This window comes from Leptopilina boulardi, unplaced genomic scaffold (assembly GCF_019393585.1).
Source record: "Leptopilina boulardi isolate dan_hultmark-lab unplaced genomic scaffold, ZJU_Lbou_2.1 LbouV2_162, whole genome shotgun sequence".
Classification (NCBI taxonomy): domain Eukaryota; kingdom Metazoa; phylum Arthropoda; class Insecta; order Hymenoptera; family Figitidae; genus Leptopilina; species Leptopilina boulardi.
The window spans coordinates 2,339,435-2,354,090 of NW_026137710.1; the positions used below are offsets into that span (position 1 = coordinate 2,339,435).

At 28.5% G+C, this 14,656-nt stretch overlaps 1 protein-coding gene across 3 annotated transcripts in view; it reads left to right on the plus strand.

The window, feature by feature from the left end:
* Positions 1-14,656, plus strand: part of LOC127277003 (glutamate receptor ionotropic, kainate 2-like) — a 590,803-nt gene that overhangs the window by 477,886 nt on the left and 98,261 nt on the right. For all 3 annotated transcript variants that reach the window (XM_051297788.1, XM_051297790.1, XM_051297789.1), the window contains one exon: positions 7,592-7,823. In XM_051297788.1, the coding sequence (XP_051153745.1) occupies positions 7,592-7,823 (232 nt within the window). The remainder of the gene's footprint in view (positions 1-7,591; positions 7,824-14,656) is intronic.

A 14,656-nucleotide genomic window follows, 5' to 3' on the forward strand; every position in this document is an offset into this window, starting at 1 on the left:
AAAATATGATATTGGATAAGATTGGTATTGAATATATTTTGATATTGGGAAAAAACTATTGATTGTTTGATAATAGTGGAAGCTGGCTTTTGGAAAAAATTTTGGTATTGGATAACATTAGCGTTAAAGATATTTGGATTTTGAGGATAAAATATGATATTGGATAAAATTGGTAGGTATTGAATATATTTTGATGAAGGAAAAAAATATTAATTGTTTGATATTAGTGGAAGCTGGCTTTTTGAAAATTAACTAAATAGAAAGCGCATTGAATATTGTTTTACGGGTTAAATAATAGTTTGTGAGCTGAATATTGATTTGAATGTTAATTTTTAATTTGAGAGACAAGGAGATTTTTAGACATTAGAAAACTTGATTTAATTATCCAAAAATTAAGAGAGCATAGGAAAATAAGTTGAATGATAATCATTATCGAAATTATCATTTTCATTAAGCAACGCTAATTCACCTATATAAAGGACGATTTTTATTACATTCGTTGGCTGATTTATATTTAATGAAATATTTTATAATATAATAATAATAAGATTTAACAATTTTCAATCAGATCACTAATGAAAATTTCAAAAAAAGGTCAAATAACTGAATTATTGAATGAAAAGTAGTGTTAAACCTTCCCTTTGTAACTCCCCTCCCTAACATCCGATTTTATTGAATATTTCAGTTATTTAGCCATTTTGAATTTTTCTTTAGTTGTCCGTTGGAAATTTGTTAAATCTTGACTTATAGCTAACAGAATTTTTTATAATTTCAATCAATTTTATTATATTTTGAACAGATTACCGTGTTAGCGTAATCAGTCTCTTTTGAGAGAATCACCCAAATAAATTTTTTAAAGCAGGAAATTGAAAAAAAAGATTTGTTTTGAAAAGTGACTGTATCAGCAGTTTGAAATTTGAAGAAGGATACCATGTTGAACAGAAAAGAGTATTTTATTTTAAGGGGTTACTACCACATCTTTGTTCAAAAAATCGATTTTTCTAAAAACTGCATATTCTTGTACTAGATATATGTAGAAATGCTATGGAAACTATTATTTTGCTTAGAAACTTCGCTAACATATCGAAAAACAGGATGCAATGTAAAAGTTACGCGCCCACGGGGCGTACTCACTGCCAGTACATTGTATACTTTTATATATACAAGACCGGCAGCGCGCTTGTGCGCGCGTATTAATTTTTTGTCATTTAATAACATAAGATTTTGAACAAATTATAAAATTTATTTATTAATTTTAAATGTATAATTTTGTATATATACATAATTTTTAACAATATTTTATATTCGTTGGCATTCAAGAAAAATTTGAGAGATTCTCCAGACCGAATTCGTAAAAATGCAACATATAGTTGACCATGATTAAATACATCTTTGCGTTGATCAAGTCAATCATCTCAAAAGTTTGACTTTGACTTTAATTTATTTATTTTTATTTATTCTTGAAGTCTGACATTTGTAACATACGTCAAATGTCATATTCTTGAAGTGTGACATACGTCAAATATGATATTATAAAAGTTTGACATGTGTATCATATGTCAAATGTCATATTCTTGAAGTGTGACATAAGTTAAATATGATATTAAAGTTTGACATGTGTATCATACATACGTCAAATGTCATATCCTTGAATATGGTAACATGTATGACATATGTCACATGTCATATTCTTGAATTTTGGCATGTGTGACATAAATTAAATGTTATATTCTTGAAGTGTGACATGTGTAATATACATCAAAAATGATATTTTGAAGTGTGACATGTTTTATTTTTGACAAAACTTATATGTGCCATTTATGTTTTTTTACATTCTCATGACATAAGAAGGTATTATAATTGGTCGAAAATTGACTTTTTCTATTTCCATGAAATCTTTACGTTTTGAGGTGCCCTGAGTCGAAAAATCATGGTCCGGCGAAAGTGTATGTATGTACGTATGTATGTATATAGACACAAAATGTTGTTGACACAATAACTTTTGAAAATCAAAACGAATCGATTTGCAATTTTGCACACACAAAGTCGCAAACAAGTACACTTTCATGTACCTGTACATGTTCATGTACTTTGTTCCAATTCTTTTTACAGGTTCGTCTTCTGCTCTTGTACAAGATCACGCTAATGTACTTGAACTTGAACAAGAAGATGTACATGATCTTGTACAAGATTTTCCAACTGGGAATAGTATATAACCCTTACTTTTATGTATAACAAGTTTGAAGTAAATAAAATAAATTGTTTAATTAAAAAAACTGTTTGAAAAAAATAATGGAGATGTGATACTAAGCCCTTAAATGTATTCGTTCGATCAAATATTTCATATATTTGAAAAATCCAAATACTCAAAAACACTTCTAATTCCGCATCATACATTCGAGCGTGAAACGCGAGTGCAATGATGAGAATGTTGTCCTTAAAGTAGAAGAACTTTAAGAAAATTAATCCTATATAATAATAATATAATTATTATATATAATTTTTATATTAAAATATTATAATATAATATTAAATGTAGAGTCAGCATAACATTTGGAGCGCGTAGCGCGACGAAGTGCTCTTTGCGCGCCCCAAGGCGTGTTCAAACCTGCAAGCCCCCCCGCGCGAAACGCGGACGAGATTGTGTCCGCTACCCCGAAGGGGGAGCGGTCAGATTTTATATAATAGGATGATATTTTTGTATCTGAAATCTGTGTATCTTATACCTGTATATCTTAAATCTGTGTATCTCAAATCTGTCTGTCTTATATCTGAATATCTTAATTCTGTGTATCTTATATATCAGACTAATATTGCACGAAAATTTGAATAAGACTTATATTGCATTGCAGTTTCAATAAGCATTATATGAACGGGAGGCGTCGATATGTTTATTCCAAATCTATGTATCTTAAATCATAATTCTATATATGTATCTATACTTTAACACCTCACAACATACGTTTCCTAAAGCAGCTTGGTCTACGAGTTATCAAAATCAATTTTCAATTCTCTATAAGATGTATTGTAATTTTCAGTCATGATACTATGGTAAAGATGCTGATCCTTTACTGTCCAGGAATGAATTTAATGATTATGCACCATTAGCTGTCACAGATTACTCCAAGCAAAAGGGATGTCTTAAACAAGCTACTGTGGATGTGAAACTTGAATTTGAATCTAGTGAAGAGTCATTCATCTGCTATTGATACCTTGGCGTACGTCGTAGATTTCCAGTGTTTCAAAAGACTTTAAAACGAATTTATCATAAAAGAGCTAGCTAGCAATTGGTGTTCCTCTTCGACCTGCAATATGCCTGGAGTCGCCTACCGCACACCTGTCTTTAACAATGAAAAAGTTGGTCCCCGATGCCGAAAAAAATTCTTAAATGTTTTGAATCTCTGTACCCTAAATAAACAAATTTTCAAAGATATAAAATCGTAACCGATCCTCCAGCATAATTTTTTATGAATTTATTGTTTTTTTATGCATTATAATGAAAATTTGCTTCATTACGATGTGCAGATCAGTTGAAATTACTAGTACAATTTTTTTATACTTATTAAATGTAAAAAATAATAATAACAACAATAAAACATTATTATAATTTTTGAGAATAAAAGTTGGATAATCAATATTGTAATTTTAAATCCGTACTGTCAACAAAAATAATAAGATAGTATTTTTCCTAGAACACCGCAGATGTAAACATTTGATTATCCGAATTTTCTATCATTTCTTATTCTTATATACGCAACATTAGTTACTGATATTGCAATTTTTTTTGTATCGTGTAAGAAAATAAATGATATCAAGTTGGCTAAAATTAGTTCAAAATTTTGTAGATGTAGTTAATTTATTTTTAATCTACTTAAAAAGTAATCGATTAAACGAACTTACCATAAGTGATGTTCAATTGTAATTATATTAGTCGTCTCGTTCTTCTAGATCAAATTGTAGGTGTTTAAAGACATTATTGCGGTTTGTATTTTTGAATATATTTTTTATTTTGCAAAACAAAGAATTTTGTTTATTTATACCAGATTACAAGATGAAATAATAATTTTAATATTTTTAAGCTTTACTTGAATTTTGCAATAAAGATCTTGCCCTTTAAATACAGACGTATCTATGCCACTTTTATCCAAGGTGATTTTTATCAACTATGCTATGGTCTGTGTTGAGGCTGCTTTATGAGGTCGTTTATATTAGATGACAAGGTCCTCCACGGAATTTCGCAAGTCTTTAGTTTTATTGATATATTCTTTTAATGTCAAAGCTACACAAATCTTTGGATCTTCTCGAAAGTAAGGAAAAAATCAGACAAGGCTGTCTTTTATTAATTTTGATGTCTTTAATCTGCCTGGAATTAAAATTTGAATATTGTCTGGAGAAGTAATTATATTTTTTACCATTATTTTACTTAAAGTCTGTATTCTTTGAGAAGTAACTAGGGCTATCGACATTATAAGTTTTAGTGTTAAATTTTGCAATGATAATTCTTGACTTGAATGAAGACTCTGCAGAAATTCCAAAACATCTTGAGGATCCCATGTATAAATTGTAACAAATATCAACAAATCTCTTTTTTCACAAAAATTTCCATATTTGTTTTGCTACATAATTTAATTTTGGATATTTTACCCTTTCCATACGATTTATGTATGACATGGCTGTCTTATTGTCGACTCTTAAAAGAATTTGACATGAATGTTGGTAAACAAAACATCTTAGTGTTTTCAATATTCCTTTTAATTCTAGTAAATTTATTGATTTTTTTTATCTTTTAGATCCCACCATCCATGTGTTTTTTGATCGTCGCAACAAGCACCCCATCCCGTTAAAGAGTCGTTTAAACAGATTTTAAATTTATAATTTAAATTTCTGATAGGATTTTTCTTCGTTAAAATACGCGATTTAGATCTGCCTATATTTCGTTGGATATTTGCATCTTTTGATCATAATCTTTATTATTTTTCATTAATGCTAGATATTTTTCTTTCTCTAGAGATTTAATACACACCCAACCGTACTTTACTCTAGAACAGGAAGAAACTAAATATCCCATAAATTGTGCAAAATCCCTGATTTTACAATTGTTTTCATATTGAAAATAATTTACAAGATTTAAGATTTTTTCCTGTTTTTCGTGAGGTAATTGAACTATAAATTCTTTAGTGTTATAAATATAACCTAAGAATTTTTTTTTCTCTGTTTAAAATAAAACCCAAAGATTCTAATAATTTTATAGTTCGTGAGGTATTTAATTGACATTGTTCTTTAGTCCTGCCTATAATCAACATATAGTCAAGATATAAGACAGACATTAATCCCTGGCTTTTTAGAATTTGCATTACGGTTTTTAACACCTTCTATAGGCGGACGAGGCACCCTGGTACCTATGTTTAATATATTGAAGATTTTGTATTAAAATAAGCAGTTCAATTAACTTTAAGTGTAGTGGACGTTTCAATGAAAGTAATAATTACATAATATGAATAGACTGTAAAAGAAAGACTTATTTTAAGGCCGAAAAGAGATCTAATTGTAAGGGAGGCGCCGACTTTAGAAAGTCAAAAAATGAGTAAATTTTAGGAATTTTTTTTCTCGAATACGTTGAAATAAATTGATGCGAGATTATATTACATCTATCATTCACTATTAACATCGTTAATAGTATATACAATGACCTTTATTTAAGAGAGATAATTAAATTTGTTCAAGATCCATTCTTTAAAGAATTTTTTTTGTTACCGGGATGTAACCTAGCAAGAAATAAAAGGTCTTATCGACGTCTATTTAACGTCTAGACCAAGATCTACATAAGGTCTTAATTATAAGGCAAATAGATTATTCTTTTGGCGTATTGTGTTGAAGGAAAGAATATAGGCGCTATATCGCACATACGTCGGTAAATCCTCAGTGCAGAGACAATATGACACTATCAGTATTGTCTGTATTATAAAGCCGCCATTTTAAATTTTTTTGATTTTGTCTGTAGGTTTGGATTCAGTAAATTCAAAAACCTTAAAATACCCATGAATTAATGATTGTCTTAGTCCCTCACAGCACCATATATTTCAGGATATCCTTGGGACGTCTTGAGGATATCAGGCGGTTTGCATATCGTCAGGATATCCAATCTATTTCTAATTAATCTAGTTCAAATTTAGACCTAGACCTGTTCTCAACGTCTTAGACGTCACATAGACGTCGGGAAAAAATTTCGTTTCTCGCTGGGAACAATATATGCTTCTATATACATATTTATATATACATACACGGAGAGAAATCTGGTGCGATTTACTCATTAGCATGTCCTTAGGAATATAGCAACAGACGCTTTCGAGCAAAAATCCTAAGTGAGCAAGCTATAATTGCATGAGTCTCGCCTGATATTCAGATGGACTGTTATAGTTTTTTGTTTGATAGTGTCCATGCTATATTCCTAAGGACTTGCTCATGCGCAAATCGCAGCAGATTTCTCTCCGTATATATATGTACTTTGATATATATTTATATAGGTACATATTTATAAAAGCATACATTGTACTAGAGAAGAGTACGCTCCATGAGCGCCATATTGGATTTGCCACTTCTTTATCAGCGACCCCAAAAACCTCCAACGAGTTCCAAGTCAATTTTATTCTTTTTAATTAAGAAAAATGTTATATTTTGATAATGGGCCAAAAAAACAAAATGTCGATTGTTTAAAAAATTTGACCTTCTAAAAAAGTACTTTTTTCTAGCACAGTGTAATTAGTATATTTTTATACGTGGTCCAAATTTAAGGACATCAACATCTAGATCTACTCGAAAAAACTTAGCTTGAATTTTTTAAACGGTTGCTTTTTCTCCCTCAGTCAATCCGAGGTTACTCGATCGCCTCAGACTTAATGACCCGGAACTGATTGTGGCTAATACAGACCTTATTTTGAAGGATTACGCGAAATTCTTGATGACTCGTGACTTGAGTTCCAGAAAGAATTTAAGGAGTCTCGAAATATGACCTTTTATTGAATTTAGACCTGAAACTTAGGGTTACTTGTTCTGCACAATGGAGCTTAATATAAGAAAAATTTTTGCTCAAGCACGTCTCTCTAGTATGCACGATAATTATATTAAAATAGACAAAATGTTCTTTAATCTGAGGTCTCTAGATAACAGTTTTTTTGTAATGCTGACAGTTATGATCTTCATCACTTTTTGTCGAATTGGCCCCAATTCGACGATACCCGATTATCCAGACCATCGGTCTAGAGATTGACATGAGTCGTTTTGGAAGAAAGTTCTTTCTGCCTCCAGGACTGCAATTATAAAAAAGTCCGTTTCGATGTAGACAGACTATTTTAATTTTTATTATTGTATCTTTTTTATTTGTATGCTTTATTTTTGTGTGTAAATAGACCGTTGGGTCTCAATAAATAAATACTTAGAAGTAGATAGAATTTTTTTGATCGATTAGAAGTTTAATCATCATGTGAATGCTTGTAATAATTAATGTTTTTAAGATTTATTAAAAATTATCAAAAATAATTTTTAAATAAGGAAGACAAATATTTGATTTCTTATTATTTTTTATAAATTTTAGCATTCAAATCATTCAACGTATCAACGTATGTGGACTGCAATGAGTGATGCAAAACCATCTGTCTTCACATCTACTAATCATGACGGCGTAGAAAGAGTACGAACGGGGAAACGTGGATATGCATTTCTTATGGAGTCCACTACTATTGAGTACACTGTTCAAAAATATTGTGGTTTGACACAAGTTGGTGGATTACTTGACAGCAAAGGATATGGAATTGCGATGCCATTAAGTAAGTAGTTAACAATCTTTAATTTAAATTATAATTGAAACTCGAAATGTTTCCTTTACGGTGAAGTATTTCCTGACAATATGATCCCTTGTTTATTTCGAAAACATCATTAGCCAATAAACAAATAAATTTTGTTTGACTAAATAAAGTTTTATTTATAAAATACTACTGAACTCAAAGTTTTCCTTGCGTTTTTACCAAAATTCGAATTGATGTTATGTAACATAACTATTTTTTGACTAGCAGCATAATCGCGAAATAGAGGCGCTATTTGTAGTGCTGTTGTTAGCTTACAAAACGTTTCAGTAATTTTATTGTGATAAACTAAATGAAAAATATTAATTAAATACAACAATTGGTTAAATTTAAATTGAAGTGGACAAAGTAATGGTAAAATATAATTACTCTGATATTGTTGCATCAACAAAATTGGTACAACATGGGGATGTAAATTGTATAATAGATGGATTTCCTTATGTATAAATATATATTCCTGATTAATCAGATGGCGTGAAAACGCTATAAAGTAAGTACAACTGTTAAAATCCTGACCAGATAAACGTACTTGGTATTCCGTTCCCGTTTCAATAATTATGCACTGTTGTCTATCTAATTGAATTTTTAATTCATGTTCATCGAGTATGTTTTCATTATTAGGTAGGGAGAGAAAAATTTGACTTGTCGTCATGGTGATAATAAAAATAAGCATTTCCTTTGGTAGATTGCCATCTTCTAAATCGCAAAATGGTCCACTACTCACAACGTCACAAGAATTGATTTTTGTTTCTATTAAATACTGATTCTGTAATAATTGTACAATAGACTCACTTGTGACTGGTAGTTTATGTTCTAAATTTGTCACTTGATCTGTATCTATTGGTATTGCATAAACTGCTAATCCATTACCATTACAATCAAACAAATGTAATTGTTGATCTGTGATGCGGAATGTACGAGGTAATTGTTTAAAAAATATATTAAAATTTTTGTAAAAAGATTTTTGAAATTCTTTACACTGGACATTGCCCTTACTCAAGCATCGTTTATTTGGGTCACCATTCTTGCTTTTATTGACGTCATAGAAGGCATCATGCAGGTTGTGTTCTTTACTTTTACTGCGATAATAGCAGAAGACAAAATCACTTTTCAGAAATTGAACTTGATTTCCAATAATTACAAAATTCTTAAATATTGATTGTGTAGACCTTAGTAAAAGATTATCGATACAATTTGTCCTATCAGCAGGAACATAATCATTGATCATATTAACGAAACTTAAGTTTGGTTGATCAATTTGAATTTTAATTACATTATTTAAATTATTATTAAAATCACCATAAAGAAAATTGTTATTATTCTTCAAAAATTCAGTACTATAAATCTGTAAATTTCCAATTGTTTCATCTGTCCCACCCGCTGTCAAACTTGATACTCTATTACTGGTTATCGACTCTGGATTATTATTTGTTGGGCAATATTGATCGATGCAATCAAGAATTTGAGACAAGGTTGCATCATCTAAAGTACTTTCTTTAATGTTCGTTGTAGTTTTAATATTCGATTTTTCATTTAAAATTGCATTAAATTCCTCCAGCTCTCGAAGTTGTTCTTGCTGTTCTGTAATCATTATTAAATGTTGGCAAAATTCTATAAAAAATTGTAATTGAATGCAAGAGTGTAAATAAAAGTAGACAGATAATTATATAAATTGATATGACAATAGATGAGTAAAGACTAAAATTCCAATTCCTACAAATCAAAAAGCATATTGGGAATGTGAAAGATATACACTACCGTCGGAAATTGTCGGTACGGCTGATGTGCGAGGAGTCGAAATTCGGTGCGGACTTTAAAGCAAGATATTTTAAGTTAGAAAAAAGTTAGAGATTTCTAACTTAGATGGTTGGAAATCTGATAAAATTCTGCTTCTGAATGTATATCAAGAATATTTTTTTCTTTTTTTTTATTTACAACACCGAAAAGATTTCAAGTAAAAATTATGCAATTTTCGTACTAATGTTTTTGACTTGCGGCATAATCTAGAATAATGTATGGAAAAATTTGACAATTTGACAACATAATCTTCAAGATCTCAGCTTTAATTTGCATTTTTGAAACTTAAAAAATGTTTTGTGGTTCCTGAAATATGTTAAAAAAGGTCCGAGCATGTTTTTCTACAACTCGGCCGTCGATCATCACTTTTTGCCACCTCGCTGCTGGCTTGTAGAAAAACATGCTTGAACATTTTTTAACATATTTCAGGGTCTACAAAACATTTTTTGAGTTTCAAAAAAGCAAATTAAAGCTAAGAACTTAAAGATTGTCCGCACCGAATTTCCACACCTCGCACGTCAGCCGTACCGACAATTTCCAACGGTAGTGTAAGTATCTTAATATTATAATAATATAATATAAGTATCTCTAATATGAAAAGTACGAGAGGGAAAACAAAGTTTTGAAGTACCTGCAGACTTTAGCTTATACTATTGTTTTATAATAAAATAACTTGGATTTTTGTAATTATTAATTTTCGGAAAAATTATTTCGTAAATTTAGATTCAAAAATTTTTCTTTCAGAAAATTTATTTCGGAAAAATGACCGGGAACGGTGCGGCAGCAGATATTATTATTAATTTTTGGGGAAAGTGTTTGGAAATTATCAGAATATATACTCTTAAATATGTGTATAAAGTAACCTCATAATAGCAATAAATTATATAAATTCTTTATGTGTTAAAAAAATTCATTAAAAACACTGCAAAAATTCCGTCCTACACCTATTTCTCCCCTTAATTTAAAAATATTATTATGCACACTCAGTCGAAAAGCAGAAATTCCCTGGTGCGGTAATACGGCCTTCAGGCGATTGTTATTAAGGTTTTAAATGCTTCATGATAACTTTTTGTATATTAGACCTAAGACCTTAAATATATATGTTTGCTGGCTTCTTAACAGGAAGCTTTTCTTAATACTTGCTAAATATTTAGTGAATAACTTCTCGTAATATATCTGACAGTTTGCTAGTCTAATGCTCTTTAAATACCTACTTGAAGTTATAAGAAACCAATTTTATTCGCTTTTTACAAGTTGCTTAAGAATACGTATTATAATTTACATTTTCTGGGAACTATATGTATCTATTTAAAATAATATATTTGAATATAAATTAAACTTTAATCTATAAGATTAATTTCAATATCTAATATCTAACACATCTCTAATGGTTATCGCAATACTTTAAAACAACTTTTTCTTCAGCTTATGGGGTTAGTACCACATCTCAGTGACTTTTCTTAAACATTTTTTATTTATTACAAAATATATTTTATTTACTTCAAACTTTTTATACCTAAAAGAAGGGGTTTTAAACTATTAAAAAAAATTTATTTCTTATTTATTAAGGATTATCTTGCTGTCATGGCCGCCTGAAAATACCCCTACTTGTGATTGTCGGATACAATATCTCCAATTCAGGTTATCGAAAAATAAAATTTTTTGATATTTTCTTAAAAAGTAAGCTCGTCGCTATCGTCGGAAATATAATCAACAATTTCGATGAAAAAAAAACAAAATGTCGGACTTTTTATTATTGACCTTGTTTTTTCAACTTAAATTGTTGTAAAAAAAGTCAAAAAACGTCGTTTTGAGAAAAAGCGAATTTACAAAAACATGTCCTTTTTCAAGAAAATACCCCCTTACGCGTCAGGTTACATTATATACATGTATATATGCTTTTATATACATATTTATATACATATATGTGTACTTTGATAAATATTTATATAGGTACACGGAAAGAAATCTTGTTAGAATATTTAATATTTTGACACTTATATTTAGTATATTAAGTTACAATTGCGGAAGATTTTGCAGATTTTGAGGTGTTTATAGATTTCATTACTATTTTTTAAGAATGCCTAAAATAAAAATAATAAAGTTTAATATATTTAGAAACAAAAATTAGAATAGTTTTTGCGAAATTCATAATTATATTATGAAAACTCCAAATGTTAAATTCTAATACGCCCTGTAATAAGTATTGGAATAAAATATTTCATTTTCTGTATTCAGAATTCCGTTAAGAGGTATAATCATTTTACATTTTGATATAGTTGATAAGAAAGTGGATTGGTGTTAAATCCTCATATTTACATATAATACTAATAGAAACTTTTTCTTACAAAAAATGATAGAAAAATATCAAAAATCACCGAAGTTTGACGAAGTTAAGCGAGTGAGTCCGATCGGGTTTGACCGATCACTAACGAGTAGTCACGAAAAAAAAATGTCAGAGAAAAGTCAGGGAATTTTTTTTTTTAAGCCTTGCTGGACATCCTGATTTTAAAATAATTTTTAATACTGCAGTATGAATTAAAAGTAATTTTAATTAATATTTAATAATAAAATATTTCATTTGTTTGCTCATAATTTTTATATAATTTTTATTTCTGAAAAAGTTTTGATAAATAATTGTTTTAAATTATTCTATATTTCTTTATCTAAATATAATTATAGAATATTTGTTATAAGTTTGCTTCTATAATTAAATTAAATGATTTTATGATAAAAATTGTTCTTTGAAAGGTAATAAAATATTTTATTATTTCTTAATAAATAATTATTTTTATTTTTAAATATTTAACAATGTAATATTAAGTTTCTCCAGAGTGCAGAAAAATCTGTCTATTTAGTATATAAAAAGTTCAGAATTTCTCATTTCAGCGTGAATTATGTATCTATATGTGTTGCGTTATTCTGCGTTTATGCATGCGTATTGTAGTTAGGATGTGTTAGGAATGATTTTAAGCCAATCAAAGCGTACCAGTTATGTGTATGTATTAAGAAAGACTCCCACTACCCTCGAATAGAAAAGGAGAGAAAATCTTAGAAAAGAGCCATTAGTGGTTCCGACGTTCTTCTTTTTTTCCCGGCTCCTGCTTTTTCGTATAGTTTTAGCAAATATTGAAACGTGCTTTATTTTATAACACCACTCCTACTTTTTCGTATAGTTTTAGCAAATTACGAAATGTTGGTTCTGATTTTTCGTATAAATTTAGTAAATAACAAACTGCTAGACTGTTTACTTCCTATACTGTTTTTTCCTATAGTTTTTTCAATATTCGAAAATTGTAGATTTGAATTAAGAAATAATAATATCAGTTTTCGTAAAATGTTTCCAGTTAAAGGAATTCGTAAAACTATACCAACTTTTACTATCAAACCAGAATGTTTCGCAATTGAAAAACAAAAATATCAAAATTTCTATTCAGATTTATTAAATATTATAACAAGATTTCTTTCCGTGTATATATATATGGGGTAAAATTCCTGTAGCGAACTAAGTAAAAAAAAAGTTGATCAAATCGAGCTGTAACTTGCACATAATTTAGCCCTAGGGGTAAGTAATTTAACCACGAAGTATTGTTAGGTTTTTTCAAAAACTGTCGGAGAGAGAGAGGGTTGAATTTTTTTGAAAAATTTAAACAGTGAATTTTTGAAGACTTGTAACTTTTAAACAGAAATAAGAACAAAAATTTGTTCTGTAGGTATGTTTTTGAAAGGATTTTTCCTGCTCTTACGAATGTTGTAAAAAAATTTCAAAAAATTCAAATTTTGACCCTTTTTTGAAAATTAAACATTTTTCGAATTTTTTTTTAAGTTCGGTCCTTTTTATTTTATTTATTTATTTTTTTTAAAGCTAAAAATGAGTATTTTCACCACAAAAAATATTGAGATATCCTTTTTTGTTATTTTTGAGATATTAATTAATCCCTTATGAAAATTCCTTATAAGAAAATAATGTTAAAGCTGAAATATTTTCAGTATAATGTTTTTTGTATAATATTTTCGCGATTATAGGTAATTTATTATAAGAAATTTATTATAAAATTTTTTTTCTTTAATAATTATAAAAATATAATTATTAGAGACTCTCTGATGAAATCATTACAATTTTATAATTATGAAAATGTAATTATATAAAATAAAATTTTTCACGTGCAAAAATTAAAATATTATAAAATTAAAATTATAAAAATTTAATTACAGAAATTAATTAATTTTGTATAGTTATCAGTAAAATACAAAATTAAATAATTTCTGTAATTAAATTTTTATAATTATTTGAGAAAAAAAATTTTATAATAAATTTCTTATAAAAAATTACCTATAATCGCAAAAATATTATACAAAAAACATTATACTGAAAACATTTCAGCTTTAAGGGGGGAACACCAGTTGTAACTCAAAAAATAATGCTTTTTACAAGAATATTTTCCAAAAGAACAATGAATCTTTTTAAAGAATACTATTTATTAGTTAAATGTACATGTAAAAAGCTGTAATTTAAAAGAAAAAAAAATTTTTTTAACAAAAACTTTTGGAGATATGAGCCATTGAAGTGGCGCCTTAAGAAAAAAGGCGAATTGCGGTGACCAGCATTCTGCAAGTATACTTCGTCTGAAATACAAAAATGAAATTGATTTACATTTATTATAAGATTATCTAGTTCGTGATCGAAGGATTTAAAAAAAAAAAATTTGACAAAATGGCGACCTGTCAAAGTCAAAAGTATGATTTTCGTTAAAAAAATACGGTCGATTTTCAGCTATATAAAAAAAAGTTTTGCATAAAAAAAATCCTTCGATCACGAACTAGACTTATATGTGTAAATGAAGCACACTAAATTTTAAATAAATCGGTTTAATGGTATTCGAGTAATCGTGGTCACCGACTTGGAAAATGTCATTTTGAGAAAAACGCATTCAAAGTTTCAACTTACTTTTTTTTGTTCAGAAGAAATTTTGTTTCCAAGTTACAAAGAGTCATCGATT